Here is a 17,466-nt window from a genome sequence, read left to right as displayed (position 1 = left end):
GAGTCCGTTCCCTACAAATCCCTTTGGATGAGTCTCTCAGAGTCACTTGGAGTTCCAGTACTTTGCATACAGAAAGGTTTCTGACAACAAGAGCAGGAGGAACTCATTGGGAAGAAATTCAGATAGCGCTGTCTGTCCTTACAGAAAAGATACATGCAGAACATGATGTACTAGGCATTCATTTTATTGAAACAGATACCAAAATTCACATTATTAAAAGAAATAATGTGCCATCTGAGATCAGGATTTTGCTACCTTGCTACCACTACTACTGTTTTAGGGACAAAGACATTTCTGAAACCGAACTTCAAAAAATGTGCATCTGAACACAAATATCCATAGGCAGGAGATCAAGGAGAGAAACAAAATTACCTGGAGAACTAAATAAACAACAGAACAATGTAAAGAAACCAGACTGCAGGGTTTCTGTCTGCCACTGGCTGCAAAACTAAGGATGGGAGTCCACTCTGCTCTTGGTATGTTCAAGGGCCAAAGATGAAAACACTGCACCAACAAAAACTCTGTAGATAAAAACACCCTGTCCTGTGGATCCTCCTCTTTGGAAAACATCTAAGCACCCAGGGCTCCAGTTTTGGGGTAGTCTAGCAGCTCATTTTATTGCAAAACAAATCTAAAATACAAATTTTCCACGTTTCAGTAATGATTTAGAAACTCATTGAATAAAGTTCATATTTACTATTTTGTTTGTGCAAAATATTTCTCAACAAATAATAACCAAGTGTCAACAGCAGGAGATTAAAAAGCTCCTTGAGCACTGAAAGTTCCACTTTTTCCAGAGCCTGACAGAATATAAAGTCCTCACTTCACACACAACACATTCAGATGATTTTAATGGTCCTTCTAAATTAGAGATGTACATTAAAATAGAAAGTAAAGTTCTGTAAGACCTATTCAAAGAAGTATCCACTGGTTCAAAATCTACCCTAATTCTGATGCAAAGTGAAAACACTGAATAATAGGCAAAAGCTGCTCAGTTTTTCAGATCCATGCAGAGCCCTGATAGATGCTCTGCAATAGGGTTAGAAATCCCTGTCAAAATCGAGTTTGTCATTGCACTGCTGTTATTTCACAAATAGAAAAAAATTAATCAACTAATTGATTGATAAGCTAACAGAAGCTCTTTAGTTGCATTATAATATAAACAGAGCAATCTCACCTTTTTGTGACATAGCTGTCAGGTTCGTGTTTTTCCACACTAAGCTTAGATACAGAAATTTCCCATTCTGATAATTTTTCTAAGCACTACATTGTTCAGAACATTTGTGTTTATATCTTCTTACCTTGTCCTGATTCTCCACTGTCCACATTTTCACTGAGATTTTGACTCTGTGTCTTTGAAATAATGTTTGTGTTTTCCACTAAGCATGGTGGTTTGTCTTTCAAAAGGGAAGGCTCCTTGGAAGCTAAAGTCCATGTAGCTTGACCTCTCATTTGATTTACTCTTGAACAAGAACTGAGAGCTAAAAAATTCAAGTATAGTGAAGTTTTCTCAGTTTTTTTATCTGAGGTTGAAAGATCAAAGGATGACCTTAAACTGATGTTTACAAAATTTCCAGATGTTCTCATGGGTAAAGAAGATGATTCTTTCAGGTGGCCCTCAGCAAACTTTGTTCCTGGAACTGTACTACTCAGGGAGTCTTTTTTCTCTTTTAACAATGAGTTATTTGTTGAAGTATCAATCTCCAGGGAATGTCCGGTTTTGATGGAGTGTATTTGAGTACCACTGTTAACATTTTTACATAGAATTAGCTCATCTGTACATGCCCCATCTATTGGGGTTTTTTTGTGAGCAATTTTGAGACCATCAGCCTTTACTGGAGATTTGGCTTCAGCATTTGAAGCTTGTTTAGCACTGCCTTGTTCAGGCTGCTTGCTGTGCATGTCATCTGCATTTATTCCTCTCTCAGTTTTTGGGGGGCATAAATTAAAAGTACTTAAGAGAGACTTATTGTCCCTGCATTCTTTTGCAGCAGCAGCAGCAGCATCACCACTTGCATTATCACAACAAACAGCTGGTGGATGTTGAGCATCAGTTGCCAGAACACCAGTGTTGTTCATGTTTCTGGCACTGTCATCATTTCTGCCTTCAGCATCTACGTAGGTCTGTTCCAGAGAAAGTTTATCTCTATGTAAACCACTCCGATTTAAGGGTTTTTCTGTTTTATGTAATCCACTGCCTGCAGAATTGTCACTATTCAGCAGGCTACATTTTTGGTATTGTGCTTGAGAATTCTCTTTAGTGTAAGGTAGAACACCAAAACATAACTCCTTAGTTTGGTGGTTGTCTGTACTTCTCTCATGCAGAGCACTCTTCTCAGTGCAAAGAACAGCTTCAGACTCAGGTTTGGGTGCTTCAGGTGTGAGGACACTTCTGTTGTGCTGTCTAGTATCTGAGTTTGCATCTGCCTTGGCACAAGTTGATTCATCTGCAGTATTGCACAGTTCCTTGCTAGTATCGGTCTCCTGGCTTCCATTTTTCCTCTCAGCACTGCCCAAAAACTCCTTTCTGGTTTGTGTGTGGTGTGCTGCCAGAGACTCAGTGCTGTCTTGTGGCTTTTGATCTAAATTTGCATTGTTTTCATCTGGTAATGTTCTGTGTGTTGTTCCTGCATCTTCTGCCTCTCTGCATCCAGTGGCATGCATTTCCGAGGTGTGTCCTTGGGTAATGAAATCAGTATCTGTGCAGAGGGTGTTCCTGGGAGAAGCCTCCCTTTGCTTTAATTCACAAGGGCTAGCAACATTAATTTCATCCTTAAAACTGTTCTCAAGAACTTGTGAATCTGTAGAGTGAGTACGTTCTAGTTAGTGACTTGATAACTCAGAGGTTATGTAATGTTTTCTTTTTGCAGTTTAGAATTTAAAGTGATGGACTCAGGATTGGTATCAATACTGATATCTTACATTACAGACACAAGTCTGTCAAAAAGTAACTTGCAAAATATTTATAAACTGAGAGAGCAGAGAATATATTAACATTCTATAGATTTTAGATATTATTCATCTAATTCTCTTGTCATATACTACATCTGAAAACATTTATCCATTCTTAACAGAACTACTTATCTCTATTATCCATGGAGGTTATTACTTTGTTCTATCTTTAATTCCTCAATGCTTGAAGACTTGTCCCTTGTGTTTTTTACTTCAGCTTCTTCATTTCCACAATTATCATATTTACTTATTACAGATTCATTTTCTTTCTGAATAGCCTGAATTTCACTGTCTTTTGAGTGTTCTTGACCACTCTAGCATAAGAAGGAACAAAAGATTATAGGTATTTTAGTAATTTACTATAGTCACTGATTAGGTAAAATCTTCAGGACTGAGATTTAAAATTAATTTTACAATTCTGGTGGAAAACAAAGATCTGAAGTATAGAAAGTAAATGTAAACAGAGGAAAAGAAAAAAGCAGACTAATACCCTAGAAGAGTAGGAAAGAAATCAGCTCCTGCTATATTACAGTCCACAAAGTTATACATTTGACAGAACTCCTCAGTGTAAGGAATTTGTGTTGTCCATGTGGTGACTGGATCACTCTCTGCTGGCCCACTCAGTGAACTGCTCAGTAATTCCACATGGAAAATTCCTGCATGATTGCAGTTTACACCCAAACACACACACATAAACAACACATGCACATATAAACAACATTTTTTTTCTAGCAAACTGCCCAGGACTTTAAACCTAATTTCACAGGCAAATAAGGCTTCTGAATTTACAATCCCTGACATGCAGTTCCTCATTCCCTCCCAAAAAACTTTGTTACATCTATTTGAGTCAAATTCAACAAGATTAGAAGCCTGAAAGATTTGTCTACTTAAAGTCTAAATCACTGCGTCAGCATTTGTGTTCAGTTTTGAAAACTGCAGCCAATGAAGTTCTGTGGAAACTAGGGCCTGAATAGTGCAGATAATAAAATCCCACCAAAATAAAAAGAAAAGGAGATGCATCCTTTATCATCATCAACTGTTTGGCAGCTGAAGACAGAAGCACATGCTGGCTCTTGCCCTAAAGATAGGATATAAAAGTAGGCAGATGTGGGAGGGAGCTCAGTCCATAAAAGATGTGGGAAAAAAGCTGAAGATCCTTGGGTGACTGGAGGTGCTGCAGAAGGAAGGCTGGGATGTGGGAGGGAGTTACAAGAGCTGTGCTTGAGCATTGGGTGTGAGGGGAGGACAGAGAATATTGCAGAGTGGAGGGAGGCACAGAGACAGCACTGCTAAAAAATGGGGCTGCTGCAGTGCTGGCAGAGGAAGGGATGTAGGACACAAATCTGCCAGAAACGGTTTCCTACAGGTCACACAAACATCCTGATGCTCCCAGCTTTGCTGATTTGGAGGAGGGAGGAGTCATGGTACATAGAGGAGGGTCTTAAAATCATTTTCCTCTGCCAAATACTCCACCCTCAATTTGAAGTTTCTTTCTGTTTTCCTCATGTTTTATAATTATTTTCCCTGTCACTCTGATTCAGAAACGATATATATTGCATCTTTTTCTTTTCTAGGTTTTTAATTAATTTTGCTTTTTTGCTCTACATAACCCTAGCACCACATTTTCAAGCTTTTTGACTACAAATAGTAGACATTTCTTTTTCTTTCATGAGAGCTGTAATTGTCTTACAATCTTTTGTTTCTAGGAGCTCTTTCTTCAGACAGAAACACCAAGCACACTCTATGACTGTGTCCATTACTCTTTTGTACAGCAGTAAGACAGCCACTGCAGTGGAACTTACCACGTTTGTTGGTATGGGCTGAGCTGGTGACTGCATCTGAAACAAGCAGGACAAAGTGTTCATAGAAAGGCAGAAAGGTTTCATGATTCCTTTCCAAGTTTTCAGATGGGTTGAAGAAACCTACCTTTCAATAAATTCAAATGGTTGTCCAGCCCTTAAAAATAGGGCCAAGAGTGATAAACTAAAATACCTAAATAACAAAACTTTTAGACTTGGATTTTAATTTTTTGCCTGTGATTTAGTAAAACCTAAGAAACACATATATCCCTAAGCATCCTTCCCCTCAACAGACTATTTCATAGTATGAAATTCAAACCCCTCTGAAAACCAGATCTCCCTGTACATATACCCATGAAAGAATTACAGCCAGCCATTGCTGGGTGAAACCCTATTCTCTAATGGTACACAGCTGAATTACAAATTCTATCAAACTAAATGTGAAGCATGATAAGGTTAAGTTAAATTGCAATCCAAGTCTGTAATGAGGTCTGACATTGTACCTTTCTTTTAAAAATGTCTTTTGTTTAATTACTATTCCAGAGGTGATCAGTGTGAAGAAGTTTAAGTACATTCTGAATTTCATGCCCCACAAATAACTACAGGGATTTCAGATTGCAATAGATGTAAAAATAAGTATAAACATATTTCCTTAGAACACTTGGAACCACAGTCAAGATCTAAATCCAAGCCAACACCTTTCCCTTTTATGTGTCATTAGATGCTGACTCATTAGTGATACAAGATGAAATTCCACAAATCAGAATAACCAACATGATCTGCTGCAGCTTCAACTTCTTGGCAGTGTTCCACTCAGTCCAACCTGCCTAGCTTTGGAAATCTAATGATAGTACAACACAAAGTGGCCTGGCAATTTGCCATGAGAGAGTGTAAGATGTATATTTGGAAGACATCTGACTTTTTGCATTTATGAGCATATACTTCAAGCACTTCTGCTTTCAGACCCATGGGGTTATCTTAGTAAGCACCAGTAGTGTTCATCATGAATTTCTGATCACTTTGATTCTGCATCCTAAACAAAATCAATATTCCATTTCCATCCAAGGAAACAGTGACTTGTAAAAGATACACAATTTGCATTATTCCTTGTAGATTTCAGCTTTGGCCCAATGAATAATCATTTCAAGTCTAATTTCTTTTGCATTATTAAGCCTATACCACTGCCATGTGTATGTACATGTTTGTGTGTGAGCTATAAACATACATATGTATGAGGACTGGGAAGAAATTGATTTTAAGTTCATCCAAATCCTAAAATATTTTTACTGTTTGTCATTTTACTGACAATTAATGGACTAGATCTAAAATAGTTCCCTGTCTTTACAGTCCTAGTGTCTTCCTATTTTCTTAAGACTAAAAACAAGTTTGTATACATGAAAAATGAGTTTTCTGTTCTTGGAAGGATAGATCATTATTTATTTGTAAAAATTAATAGAAAATGGGTAGAACCAATATTCAACAGAACAACAGAACACACTCAATGCACAGAGAAGGTTTCTTATGGCTTCTGACTCTGCCCAGTTTTTCCAATCTTATGGAGGACTGCAATACAAATTTGCAATCCAGTTTGATCATGGGACAACACAGAGATGCAGGGCTATGTGTTCTTCCTTTTGTTCCAAAAGCTCATCTTTGTGTGCTTAACCACTTGTTGACCTCCCATATGTGCCCTGCACCTAGAGCTGAACATGCATTTGGTTCACCCAACAGTGCAGCCTTTTACCTCCTGCATTTACCACCTGATGAGCTCACTGTGCCTTTGATGACTCTTGAAGATGCCATGTGATATAAAAGTTGGTGTTTCTTCAACTAAAACTGAAAAACTGAGATAAGCTGTCTGTTGATAAAAACAACTTTCTGATCTGTCCCATGTTACAGATTTTAGAGAAGCTAAGATTAGCTCCTCTAAGTAGAAGTGGACCTACTTCCACACCTCCAGGGAACTTGAAACTGGATCTGCCCCAGTATTTGAGAAATACCCATGGAAAATATGTCTCTGAAATAGGATTTAGTACAGCTAGGTTGTTTAAGATAACTGCTGCCTGTCAGGTAAAAATTTATGAATGAAGCACTGCCTCAAGTTTCTGTGACATAAGCACCTCTCTTGATGAAAGGAGGACATTCTGTAGGTACAGTAAGTTTCAATGATATTTAGGGTTATTGTCACATAAATTTTTAGATTGAGCCATGTCAAAGGAGGATCAGTGGACATGACAGACAACATTCCTACTCGTATTTGTAGCTCTCTGGCAATTTTACAAGACACACTGCAGCCAGTAAAGACACTTACCTGCAGATTTTCCACTTGCTCGGAATGCTGATTTCCCTGAGGAGGATGATAATCTGCAAGATGTCTATGAAGTTCTTTAAGGGAATTCAGCTCATTTTTAATAGTGTGTATTTCTCTTCTCATGTTTTCCTCCTGTAATAATTGCAAGTACACAGAGCACACAAAGACTTTACTGCATGTTCAGATAGGTAAACCAGCATTTTTCAAAGGTATCAACAGCTCAGCAAATGAAACTTCATTCTTATAAGAAAGTATGCTAAGGAATTCCTTTGTACAAAGTTCAAAGTTTTGTTTCATTCAAACCAAAATTTTAACCACATTTCCATTACAGATTATAGCTTTTATTAACTGGTTTGGGATTTTTTTTTCATCAGTTACTGTTAGTAGCAATGCTCAAAAAAAAAGAGATTTGTATTTGTAGCTTTCTTCCTTTTTGACTCAAAGATAAATGTAATAGTCAACATTCATTCTCTACCTACATTGTCAAGAAACGACAATAGCAAATAGTTTGCTTAGCAAATAATTTCCTTCTGTAAATAGCCTCAAGTATCCAAGACTCCCTCAGTAAAGATGTAACAATTAAATTTCTGTATTTAGAACTAACTGAATGGACCAAACTACAACTTGTAAAAAGCACCAAAGAGCAGTTTTACAGAAATACCTTCACTTAATTAACAAAGGTTTCCAGACCAGTGTTAACTTTATCCTTGATCATTTACTTTAGGAGACAAAATTTCTAGTTAGCCATTAAGAAATATGAAAAGGAATAACAATTATACTCTGAAGAATGGATGTAAACGTTCCTGAGAAACAAGCAGGGCAAATTCCCATGTCAATAGAGGAAATTATGGTATAAAATTCTCCAAGGAATCAAGGAGATCAAATCTTCTCAGGGAACTGATCCTCAGAACAGTTCAGCTATTTTGTGGTCTCATGGTTGCACCATCCCCACTCAAAGGAGTGAACCTTAGACAACAGGATTACAAGGACAACTTCACATTATTTCCCCACAGCTTCCCTGGAAATCTATCTACCAAAATCAAAACCTTTCTGGCAGTAGGTGCCAAGCACACAGAAATAAAAAAGACAGACTATTAAACAAATGCTGCTTCGAGTCTGGTTTCCACACATTAAGCAGATCTTGTCATATTGAAGTGGTATTAATCTTTCCTACATCTAAACATGCATTTATTATTGCAGACAATTTTTACAGCTACAATGTTTTGCTAATTGTTTTAGATTAAATAATTACTGAAGTATTCTTTAAAAGTAATGAGATAATAGAAAGAATGTCAAATATAGAAGACAAACTATTGTTTAGGTGTCCACAGAGGTGAATTTACTAGGGGGACATACCAGACAAACCTTTTCTTATCCCCTTCCATGCTCAGTCCACACTGAAGAATTCCTTTCAAATCAGAGCTGCAGGAAGAGCACTGACCTTTCAGAGCACATCTACCTTTAAAAATATTCATTTCTAGAAGTGTCTGTATTACTGGAGAAGAAATTAGTTGTTTTTATTTCATTATTTCTGCAATATTTTCTTGGTTTTTAGGAATTACCTGAAATGCTTGACAACTATTCCAAAAAACTTTGAATACTATAGCTTTTAATTTAATTAACCTACATCATTTTTCCAAGTTCTTAGTGCCTTCTCGTGCTCATTCTGAAGATTAAGGAACTTTTCTTCATTTTCCTTTGCCTTCTCCCTTTGCAGCTCATTATCTCTTTCAAGGGCCTGCAATAAAATTAATTATCCAAAAAATAATCAATACCACATTAATGAATTTTGATGTGTTTTATGTTGCTTGGACCTCTGCTTCTAACATGCTGCAAGTGCCATACAGATCAGTGATAATGTGCTATCTCAACAATAATTTTCATAAATTAACAGAAAGGTGCTTATAGTTTAGCTAACAGGAAACAGGGGGAGGTTATGAAAAAAGAAATGGCTATAAAAGGGTATAAAAACACTTGCCATTATTCAGTTTCACTGCATAAGTTTTAATGTGCTGAAAAAGTAATATAAAGTCCAGAGATGAGAGATATGAAATGTAGCATAATCCAGAGTACTTAAAGAAAAAACTACTGTATACTGACAGGAAAAAAATATTTTTGTAATCTGTTTTTCTGTCCTAATTTATTTATTAACCTCTCTTATAAACCATACAATCTTTACACTCTGAAACATATCTGCTGCAACATCAAGTATATATCTGATTATGTTTTAATTTATTTTTATTAGGTCACTGAAATAGGAGTGCATTGAAATAACAGCAATATTAAGTTTTATACTACCCTAACTGTACTTGCAACGTTTTTGGTTAATTCTTTCAGCTTTTCTGTGCTAAATTAAAAGAGTCTTGTGTAAATCAACAGCAACTTCACACATGTATCAGGTACTCTTGGAATTTTTATCCTATCATATTTTTATAGCAAACAATATGGAAGATAAGACTCACTGCATTCCATTACCTGCTATATAAATGACACAAATATTTTTGATAATGGAAGCATAACTTTAATGCATGAAGCTGTATGACCAGCTACAAATTTATGATTTCACTGAGTTTCTTTGAAAGTTCACATGAGAAATGTTATGGAGGCAGTACTCCAAACCAATTACTTTCTACTAAATCTTTTAACCAAAAATGAGTCCACTTTTTGATTCACTTAGCACCAATTTTAAAATGCCTATGTTAATTTAGCTACAGTGTTGATAAAATTAAGTTTTACAGGTACTAACACTAGGAAAATTCAAACCACCTTGCACTTTTGTACAAGAACACATGGATCTTCTTTGACAGATTATGTATTTCAAAAAAATGGGACAATTCAGCAATACATTGTCTGAATAATCCCACTCTGACATAGCATCTTTCATCTAGTTGTATAAACCAGGAGTGCAAGATCTCCTCTGATGAACCTGTGCTTAACTCCAAGGATGCTTTTACTTGCACCTGAAATGCAAACTGCTTGGTGATGGATTATTGTAGTTATTCACAGCACAACTCTTAAGGCAAAATATCAGAAGCAGCAGTTGTATGGAACTGATCACATGTTAAAGCCACTTGCACAGACAGGGAATACCTGAATTCCTTGCATTCTCAAAGTATTCTGTCATCTGTTAAAGAATCTTTTTTCCCTTAAAGTTACATATTCAGCTTCCTGTTTTATAAATTCCATTTGATGCTTTTAAAAAATGCAAAAATGCAAAATAAGAAGCTAACATTGTCTCATTCCCTGGAATATTATGGTAATTGTATCAAAAAAACCAAGGTCTATTTACATCAGTTTCAGTCGTGAAGATTGAACCAAGAGCCTCTTATTGGTTAGCCATGCCTTGGATTTACGGCTGAAGTTACCTTTGAGGGCTCACTGAAACTTTGATGAGCAGCAGTGTGTTTTTCTGTAGTCAGAACAATAGAAAACAGAATACTTTCCCAAGGTCTAATAAAACAGATTCAAATCAGAGCAGTCTCTCATCAGAATTAGCATAATTGCAACCAGAAATCAATTTTTGGCCTGCAGAGGCTGCAAAAAACAGATTTTTCCTCCATTCATACCCTAACAAGAAGAAAACAAGCCATACTTGTAGACATTTATGTGCAGTCTTCAAAGAGAAGATTCACAGATACCATTTACTGTTTTAGCTGGAGCTTTAAGGCATACTATAAACTTTATCTGAGAGAGGAAACAATAGCTCAGAAATGCTATCAGAAAAAAGCACTTTAAAATACACTTGCTGCTCAATAGTCCTGACATAAAGGACTAAAGGATTCCTGTATTATGAAAGTCATCAGTAAGATTATATATGAATTATCTCCAGCCTCTTTTTAAACCTACAAAGCAATTTTAATTATCTTAAAAATAAAAAGCACATTGCCTTCTTTAACAAAAACCAGGATTGTAGGAATAGCAAGTAACCCAGCTGTTTCACTGGACCCAATATACAAATACGAGAAGCCACAGAAAATCATGCTACTTCAGGCAATTCTACAGCCAAAGGGTTGTTCAGCTAACCTTTGCACAAATGCTGAAGATGCTTTAAGTCCTAGGGAGATTTTAGCCACTTTTTGATGGAGAACATAGCTCACCTTCAACCTTACTTGTTTCAAAAAAACAGAAGTCCTATGTTTATATTGTGGAGAAGGCAAACTTACACCTGGTAAGAGGAAAGTCTTAGGGGAAGTAAATAATTTCAAATTAGCATAGAAGCATTTATTTAGAAACAAAAGCATACATCCACATTGGAAATTCAATTTGAACTTTCTCAGACTGAGAAAAAACTCAAGACACACTCACAAAAAAGACTTTCTGAATTTGCCATCTCTTCAGAAAAATGAGAAGTTTAATAGTTTAATATTTTTCTCTTTTTTTTTCATGTTTGTGAGTACTTTGCTTGATAAATAAGCCATTTATTCCACTTTTCTCAAAGGAAATTCATGTCTCCTGAACTTGTGGGAGGAGAGGCCGCTTAAATTTGCTTCTAAAGGGACCACTTCAAAAGTTTCCTCCCTAAATTTGCCCTAACCCAAGACAAAGAGACACTGAGGAGTGCTGCAACTCCACACTTCCTAGTGTGACTACTTCCCACCTCTAGCATAAATACACCACCAGAAAACACAGCAAGAAGGGGCTAAAGATGCTCTTTCTTAGGCCCTCTGCTTTAATTAAACTGAGGACAAGCTCCAGCTAGGAATGAAGACCTGAAATTTGAAATGTTGCCCAGAAATGTGTACCTGTAAGAAAACCACAAGAAGCAAAAGTCATAAGATAATTTGATTTCGGTATTTGAAAGCAACCCTGTTGTGGTTTTGCCCTCTAGAAATGGCAACCATTATTTACTTTAGGGGGAGAAGAGGGAAAGCACAGCCTGTGCTTCAAGGCTCGTGCTGACAGTTAAGGAGCTGAGGGAGAAATGGAAGTGAGGTCAAAAGTTCTGAAAGGCACACAGATGTCTTTAACAGCCCTGGACTTTAAAAATACATAACAGATAGTAACAGCTTGTCTAATCAAGAAAAATCTGACCTGATAGTCTTTTTTCAGTGCATTTAATTCACTTTCCATTCTAGTATTTGCTTGGGTTGTTCTCTGAAGCAGCTCCTGCACACACTGTAGAGAGCTGAGAATTTCCTTATGAATACAAACACAATAGAATATATTGAGAAAATTGTTTCTCAATTGTTTTGAAGAAATTGTTTACATTAGATAATTGATGTCTTTTATATTAATTTATTTTTATTCTGTCAGTGTTTACAAAATAATGTCTGCAAAAATAGGTACTCCAACCTCAACATTGGGGAAAACTTGTAGGGAGAAATCAGAATAACACCCATTTTTTCTAACCTTTTACCTTGGAGAACTTAACATTATTTTAAATTACTACAACATTATTTTTCAGAGAATTTTCCTATAATTAAAATGAAATCCACCCAATCTTTATATATTCTTCAGTGCAAATCTGGATTAAATACATCAAATCCAACCCTGTTGTGATTTCAATTCAGGACAATCTGAATAATTTTATATTACCATATCACCATATCTGAAAAATATGGAAAATCCAAAAGAAATTATTCCATTAATGGATCACCCTAACATGAAATTATTCTGTATCTCCTGAATTAAATCCTTATAGATGTGAACTACCTCCCATTAGCTTTGCCTCATACAATGCAGCTATATAATGTTTTACTGTCAGGGTCTGAAATTTTGTGGTACCTTCCTTAAGACTGTAAAAAAGGGGTAAGTTGTGAAAAAAGAGCCACCCAAAGTGAGCTGATTTGAGTTGATGAAAGTGCCATGAGTGCTGCCATGAAGTGTGGTGCAGTCTGGAGGAAACTGAGCCATTTTCTATTGAACACCAGAAAACACATTTCCAAAGTTTCAAAGTCAGAGTGGATGACCCAGATAAGCCAATCAATACCCCCTCAAAACCATTTACAACAGTTACTAAAAGAAGACCTGCACAGAAAAAAAACCCTGAGTTTTTTCAGAAAGGAATCTTAAATGTGCTCAATTGCTTTAAAATCCATGGAGAGAGGAACATATTAGTAAAACAAAGTACTCTGACATTCAGATTATTCTAGTTTTGGTTCTACTGGATAATAAAAACAATATTTTAGTGTACTCTCATTCCTTTTCATACCTGTATAAATAGTATTTTCTCACTGAAGCTAATTTATTTTTAGTTCAATTTTACATCCAGAAAATTGAACTCCAGAGCTGTGGAATGGCTTGGCCAATGTCATCCAACAGGTCAGTAGCAGGGTTGGCCACATCTTTTAAATCTGGAAGAGTCTTCTCTCAAATAGACCAGACTGCTTCTCTGCTACAGTTTAGTACAAACCAGCTGTAATTTAGATGGTATTTCTAGCCTAAATCCAAGAACCACTGAAGCCAACATTGCAGTTCATTGAGGTGAATTATTAGTGCTCCACAACACAGAAATCCATGTCTTCTAACCCAAGCACTTGGAGGAAACATGAAGCTCATCTCTGCATTAGAGCCCTCCCCAGACTATACCAAACCACTCCTACGCTCAAACTAACCCACCAAACACACCCTAGCAATTCACACAGAACAAGAGAGAGACACAAACCAGAATCCTTCTCTTAGATAATACAGCAAATATGCATAGAAATTATGCTCCATGCACCTCCATGGAAATGCTTTTAGTGCTTTCAGGGCTAGGAGAGTAATGAGGCCTGAGCATCTCTCTCATTTTTTTCTGTATGTTTGTTGGCAAGCATTTTTTAGCAGCAAGCTCAAAACGCAAACAGGATTTAATAAATTGGAAGAGTGCTGCTGGATGAGTGCTCTATGGGCATCCCAGCAAGATACTGCTTTTGTCCCTCCCTGGCACCAAGAATGATACCCTTCTCTGACCTGTTCCCTTTTGTGAACTGCAGAGGCAAAATTCTGCAACTGTTCAAGAAAAGGGAAAAAAAACCAACCACCCTTTTCAGGTTTAATGTTCTGCAAAGTAGTGCATTATGTTGTTCTTTTGGTTTGGTTTTTTTTTTTGCTACATGTGGTACTTGACTCCATAGCCTTTTATAAAAAGAATTTTTTCTGGAACATACCTGAGCAAGAGAAGACAGTCCTAACTCTGTTCAGGAATGTAAAGGTGTTGTTTAATAGTCTAAACATTTATGTTCTGTGTGAATGGAACATCATTTCCTCTGTATAGCACTGACACATTTTTTCCCATTTTACCTGGTTTCAATACCAGCAATGTTAGAATAAACTGTTGGCAACCAGAAAGCAGCACAGCCAGCAAGTTATGCCAGCCTTACTGCTTGTTTATACTGAACCCACACATAGGCAAGTGGTTCATGGGAATACCAAACTTCTCCCATCTGAATGCAAAGAAAACATGTAAGACTTGGAATAAAATGTCAAACAATGCACTTTGTTCTGGTAATTTCTAAATCCTGAGCAGTAAGACACCACTCATGCCAGTATTAAAATAGTTCTGAAATGTAAACAAGTGGAATTAACTAGTTTTTTAGCTTAATATAATAAGAAACCTAAGTATGAAGTACAGCACCTACATTCTTAAATGATTTTTAAATAGCAAAGCTGTATTAATAACTCACCAGCTTTTCTTCTTTAATGTGAGTGTTTTCTTCTTGAACTTTTTTACTGACTGCTGTCTCCTTAAAAAAAGAGCATGAAGAACACGAAAAGGCATTTAAAATTACTGTCTATTTTCTTTAACAATCTTGTATTAATGTGATATAGTGAGTCATCATGAAGCTATTTAAATAAATGGAATTATTTTTAAATTTCTTACCCAATTTTTTTTACTATGAAATTATACTGATATTCATAGCACATTTATTTCCCTAGAAAGGTTATAGTGGAAATAGCTTAATTATATTGTATATGCAATATATAGAAAAAAATCCCTAATCTGTATCCATCAGAGATCATTGCCAGGAAGTTTGCTAAAGAAAAACAGAAAATATTCACCAAAACTTTAATTTGTTTAAAATCCAAAATACCATTCTGATTTTCTGTTGCAGTTCTTGAAACTGTTTTTCCTTCACTGCAAGATTGATGTTTTCTTCTCCCACCCTGTACTGAGAGCTGACCTTGGACCTTATCAAGTCTGTAGTTACTTTCTTCAGTTCCTTAACACAGGAAACTTGTATAAATAGTTCATCTAGTATAGGCATTGCAATTCAAAACAGAGACAAATCTTTTAAACTATCCTGGTCGTGCCCTAACTTTGAAATAATGTATGGAAACAACAGAATAAATTAAAGGTACTGAAATGTGTAAGACTGACTTAGTAAACTTCAAACTTATCACACGTGGCTAAAAGTTTATTTTCATGGTAAAATGTTATTGTGCCAATTTTACTCTGTTTGAAGTATTTACTTGATCATTTTGTTATTTTCCCTTCCAACAGGTATATTAGAAGTGGACATTGAGTTGGTGTTGGTACTGGTAAAACATTCCTTACCTATACATACAACAGGAATGACTGTTGTAACTACAGTGTATGTACTTGGGAATGAGGAGAAAAAAGGGAGAACAGTGATTATCTGGTAAAAACAGGAACTGGCTATAAATTTGGAGGATCTTTGCTTTTCCTGAAACATTAATTACTTAATCTCAAGAGAACGCTAAATTAATTTTATATTAGAATGTTCTACAGCATGATGCCTTTGATTTTATAGTCTTTACCCTCTTTTAAATATCCTGTGGTGCTTTTTTTTTTTTTTTTTTTGGTATCTGTTTTGTAACCGATTTTTTCAGAGCTCCTAGCGCAGCAAATAAACAGCAAACTCTTTGATCTCATTAAATTACAACTTACAGTTCCAGGAGCCATAAATATTGTGCCCTGCTCTCCCCCTCCCCTCCCATCCTGGTGCAAGGTAGTCTGTTTAATATCGCTCTCTCCTTGAGCGCTCTGACGTTTACTCAGACAAATAGCAGAGGTTATGAATGCTGCTGCTCACAGATAGCATCAAGAATTCTCCATGATGCCATAGTGGTGAACCAAGCATTCAGAATGGTCATAGTTTTATCTAACAACTAAGTTTGGTCTGTTTAACTTTTCTTCACAAAACTGGAATTTCGGTTATCACAGACAGAATTATCACAGGCCAGTGGTTTAACTGTTCTGGACAAAATCATAGAACAGTACAAAAGAAGAAAGAAAGGTTATGTTGTAGCTAAAATTCACAAAGTTTTATGGAAAATACAACTATAGGTGGTACTTTTAAATAAATCATTTTTTTGCCAGAGGCTGTATTTCTCATGTATTTTAGCCATAAATAAATCTAAAATGATCTAGTAAGTCCTAAGTGTCCTTGCAGAATCAGTTACAGAACTGAAAGCCAGCAACGCTTTAAATTATTCTATTCTGTAAGCTAGTTAGGTTTTCCCCATCTTTTGCAATAAAGACATATCTCAGTTGTACTGCTTTTGCTGAAAGGCTCTATAATGAACCATGCAAGGAGAGCTCCTGCTGTTAAGTGGCAGAAGGTGCAAGCAGCTCTAACTCTGGGAAAGTGCAAAGGTGCACTGTGCCAGCCTGAGAAGAGAAGCAGATGAATGGGACAGAGAGCACAGTTCACAGGCTGGGTGCCACACCAGCAGGTGCAAATTCTGCCACAGATCTGATGCCAGGTGTTTTTCAGAATTCAGGTTTTATAGTGTGCAGAAAAAACCTATTTTGTCATGAGGAAAGCACGAGTCACATGAAGTAAATCATGCCCTTGAGGTAGAAAAGATGACTGTATTTTCTTCTTTGTAATGGCAGGTGGGTGCTAGCAACTCAAACCTGCTAATACAATGCTATAGGCAGGAAAAACCAAAAAAACCCCAAACAATCAGAACCCAACACAAAATCCCAAAAGGAAAAAACCCACAAATGAAACCACCAAAAATAATGGCCAAGTTTTTTATGGTGAGTGAAATCAAAAGGCTTGTAGCTGCAGAAAGAATTTTTAAAATAATTTTCTACATACACACATGTATTTTCTGAAATACATATATATACTCTGAAATTAAGTAAAACTTCACCCCAGAGTTTTTGGTTTTTTTTTTTCTAGTAGCTTTCTCTCATTATTAAAATCACAAAATATACAAAGTATCTATAAAATCTGTTGAATGTGGAAAATAATTTTATCAGCTCTGGGGTGTGCTGAGAGAGAATGATAAGGCTTTAAACCCATTCCCTTGATCTGTTACTAGCAGCCAATGCTTAGGGACATGGCTTCAAAAACACTTCATGCCAGTGCAAGTCAAGAGAGTCCCAAAATCCCAGCCCTGCTCCTTAAACCTCTTTTTCTTCTCCAAGCTGGTGTAAGCTAGAACTTCCACTATTTTGGATTTTGGTTGGGGGGGTTTTTTGGGGTTTTGGAGTGGGGTTTTTTGGGTTTT

General features: G+C 36.3%; 1 protein-coding gene across 1 annotated transcript in view; it reads right to left on the bottom strand.

The window, feature by feature from the left end:
* Positions 1 to 17,466, bottom strand: part of CCDC73 (coiled-coil domain containing 73) — a 92,799-nt gene that overhangs the window by 5,154 nt on the left and 70,179 nt on the right. Inside the window, exons 12-19 of the mRNA XM_033062377.1 lie at positions 15,075 to 15,203; positions 14,667 to 14,726; positions 12,094 to 12,198; positions 8,690 to 8,800; positions 7,063 to 7,194; positions 4,755 to 4,790; positions 3,110 to 3,266; positions 1,302 to 2,801 (exon numbers count right to left, since the gene is read on the bottom strand). Coding sequence (XP_032918268.1) covers positions 1,302 to 2,801; positions 3,110 to 3,266; positions 4,755 to 4,790; positions 7,063 to 7,194; positions 8,690 to 8,800; positions 12,094 to 12,198; positions 14,667 to 14,726; positions 15,075 to 15,203 — 2,230 coding nt within the window. The remainder of the gene's footprint in view (positions 1 to 1,301; positions 2,802 to 3,109; positions 3,267 to 4,754; positions 4,791 to 7,062; positions 7,195 to 8,689; positions 8,801 to 12,093; positions 12,199 to 14,666; positions 14,727 to 15,074; positions 15,204 to 17,466) is intronic.

Source organism: Catharus ustulatus, chromosome 6, assembly GCF_009819885.2.
Source record: "Catharus ustulatus isolate bCatUst1 chromosome 6, bCatUst1.pri.v2, whole genome shotgun sequence".
Taxonomy (NCBI): Eukaryota; Metazoa; Chordata; class Aves; order Passeriformes; family Turdidae; genus Catharus; species Catharus ustulatus.
This window is presented reverse-complemented; position numbering and strand designations above follow the sequence as displayed.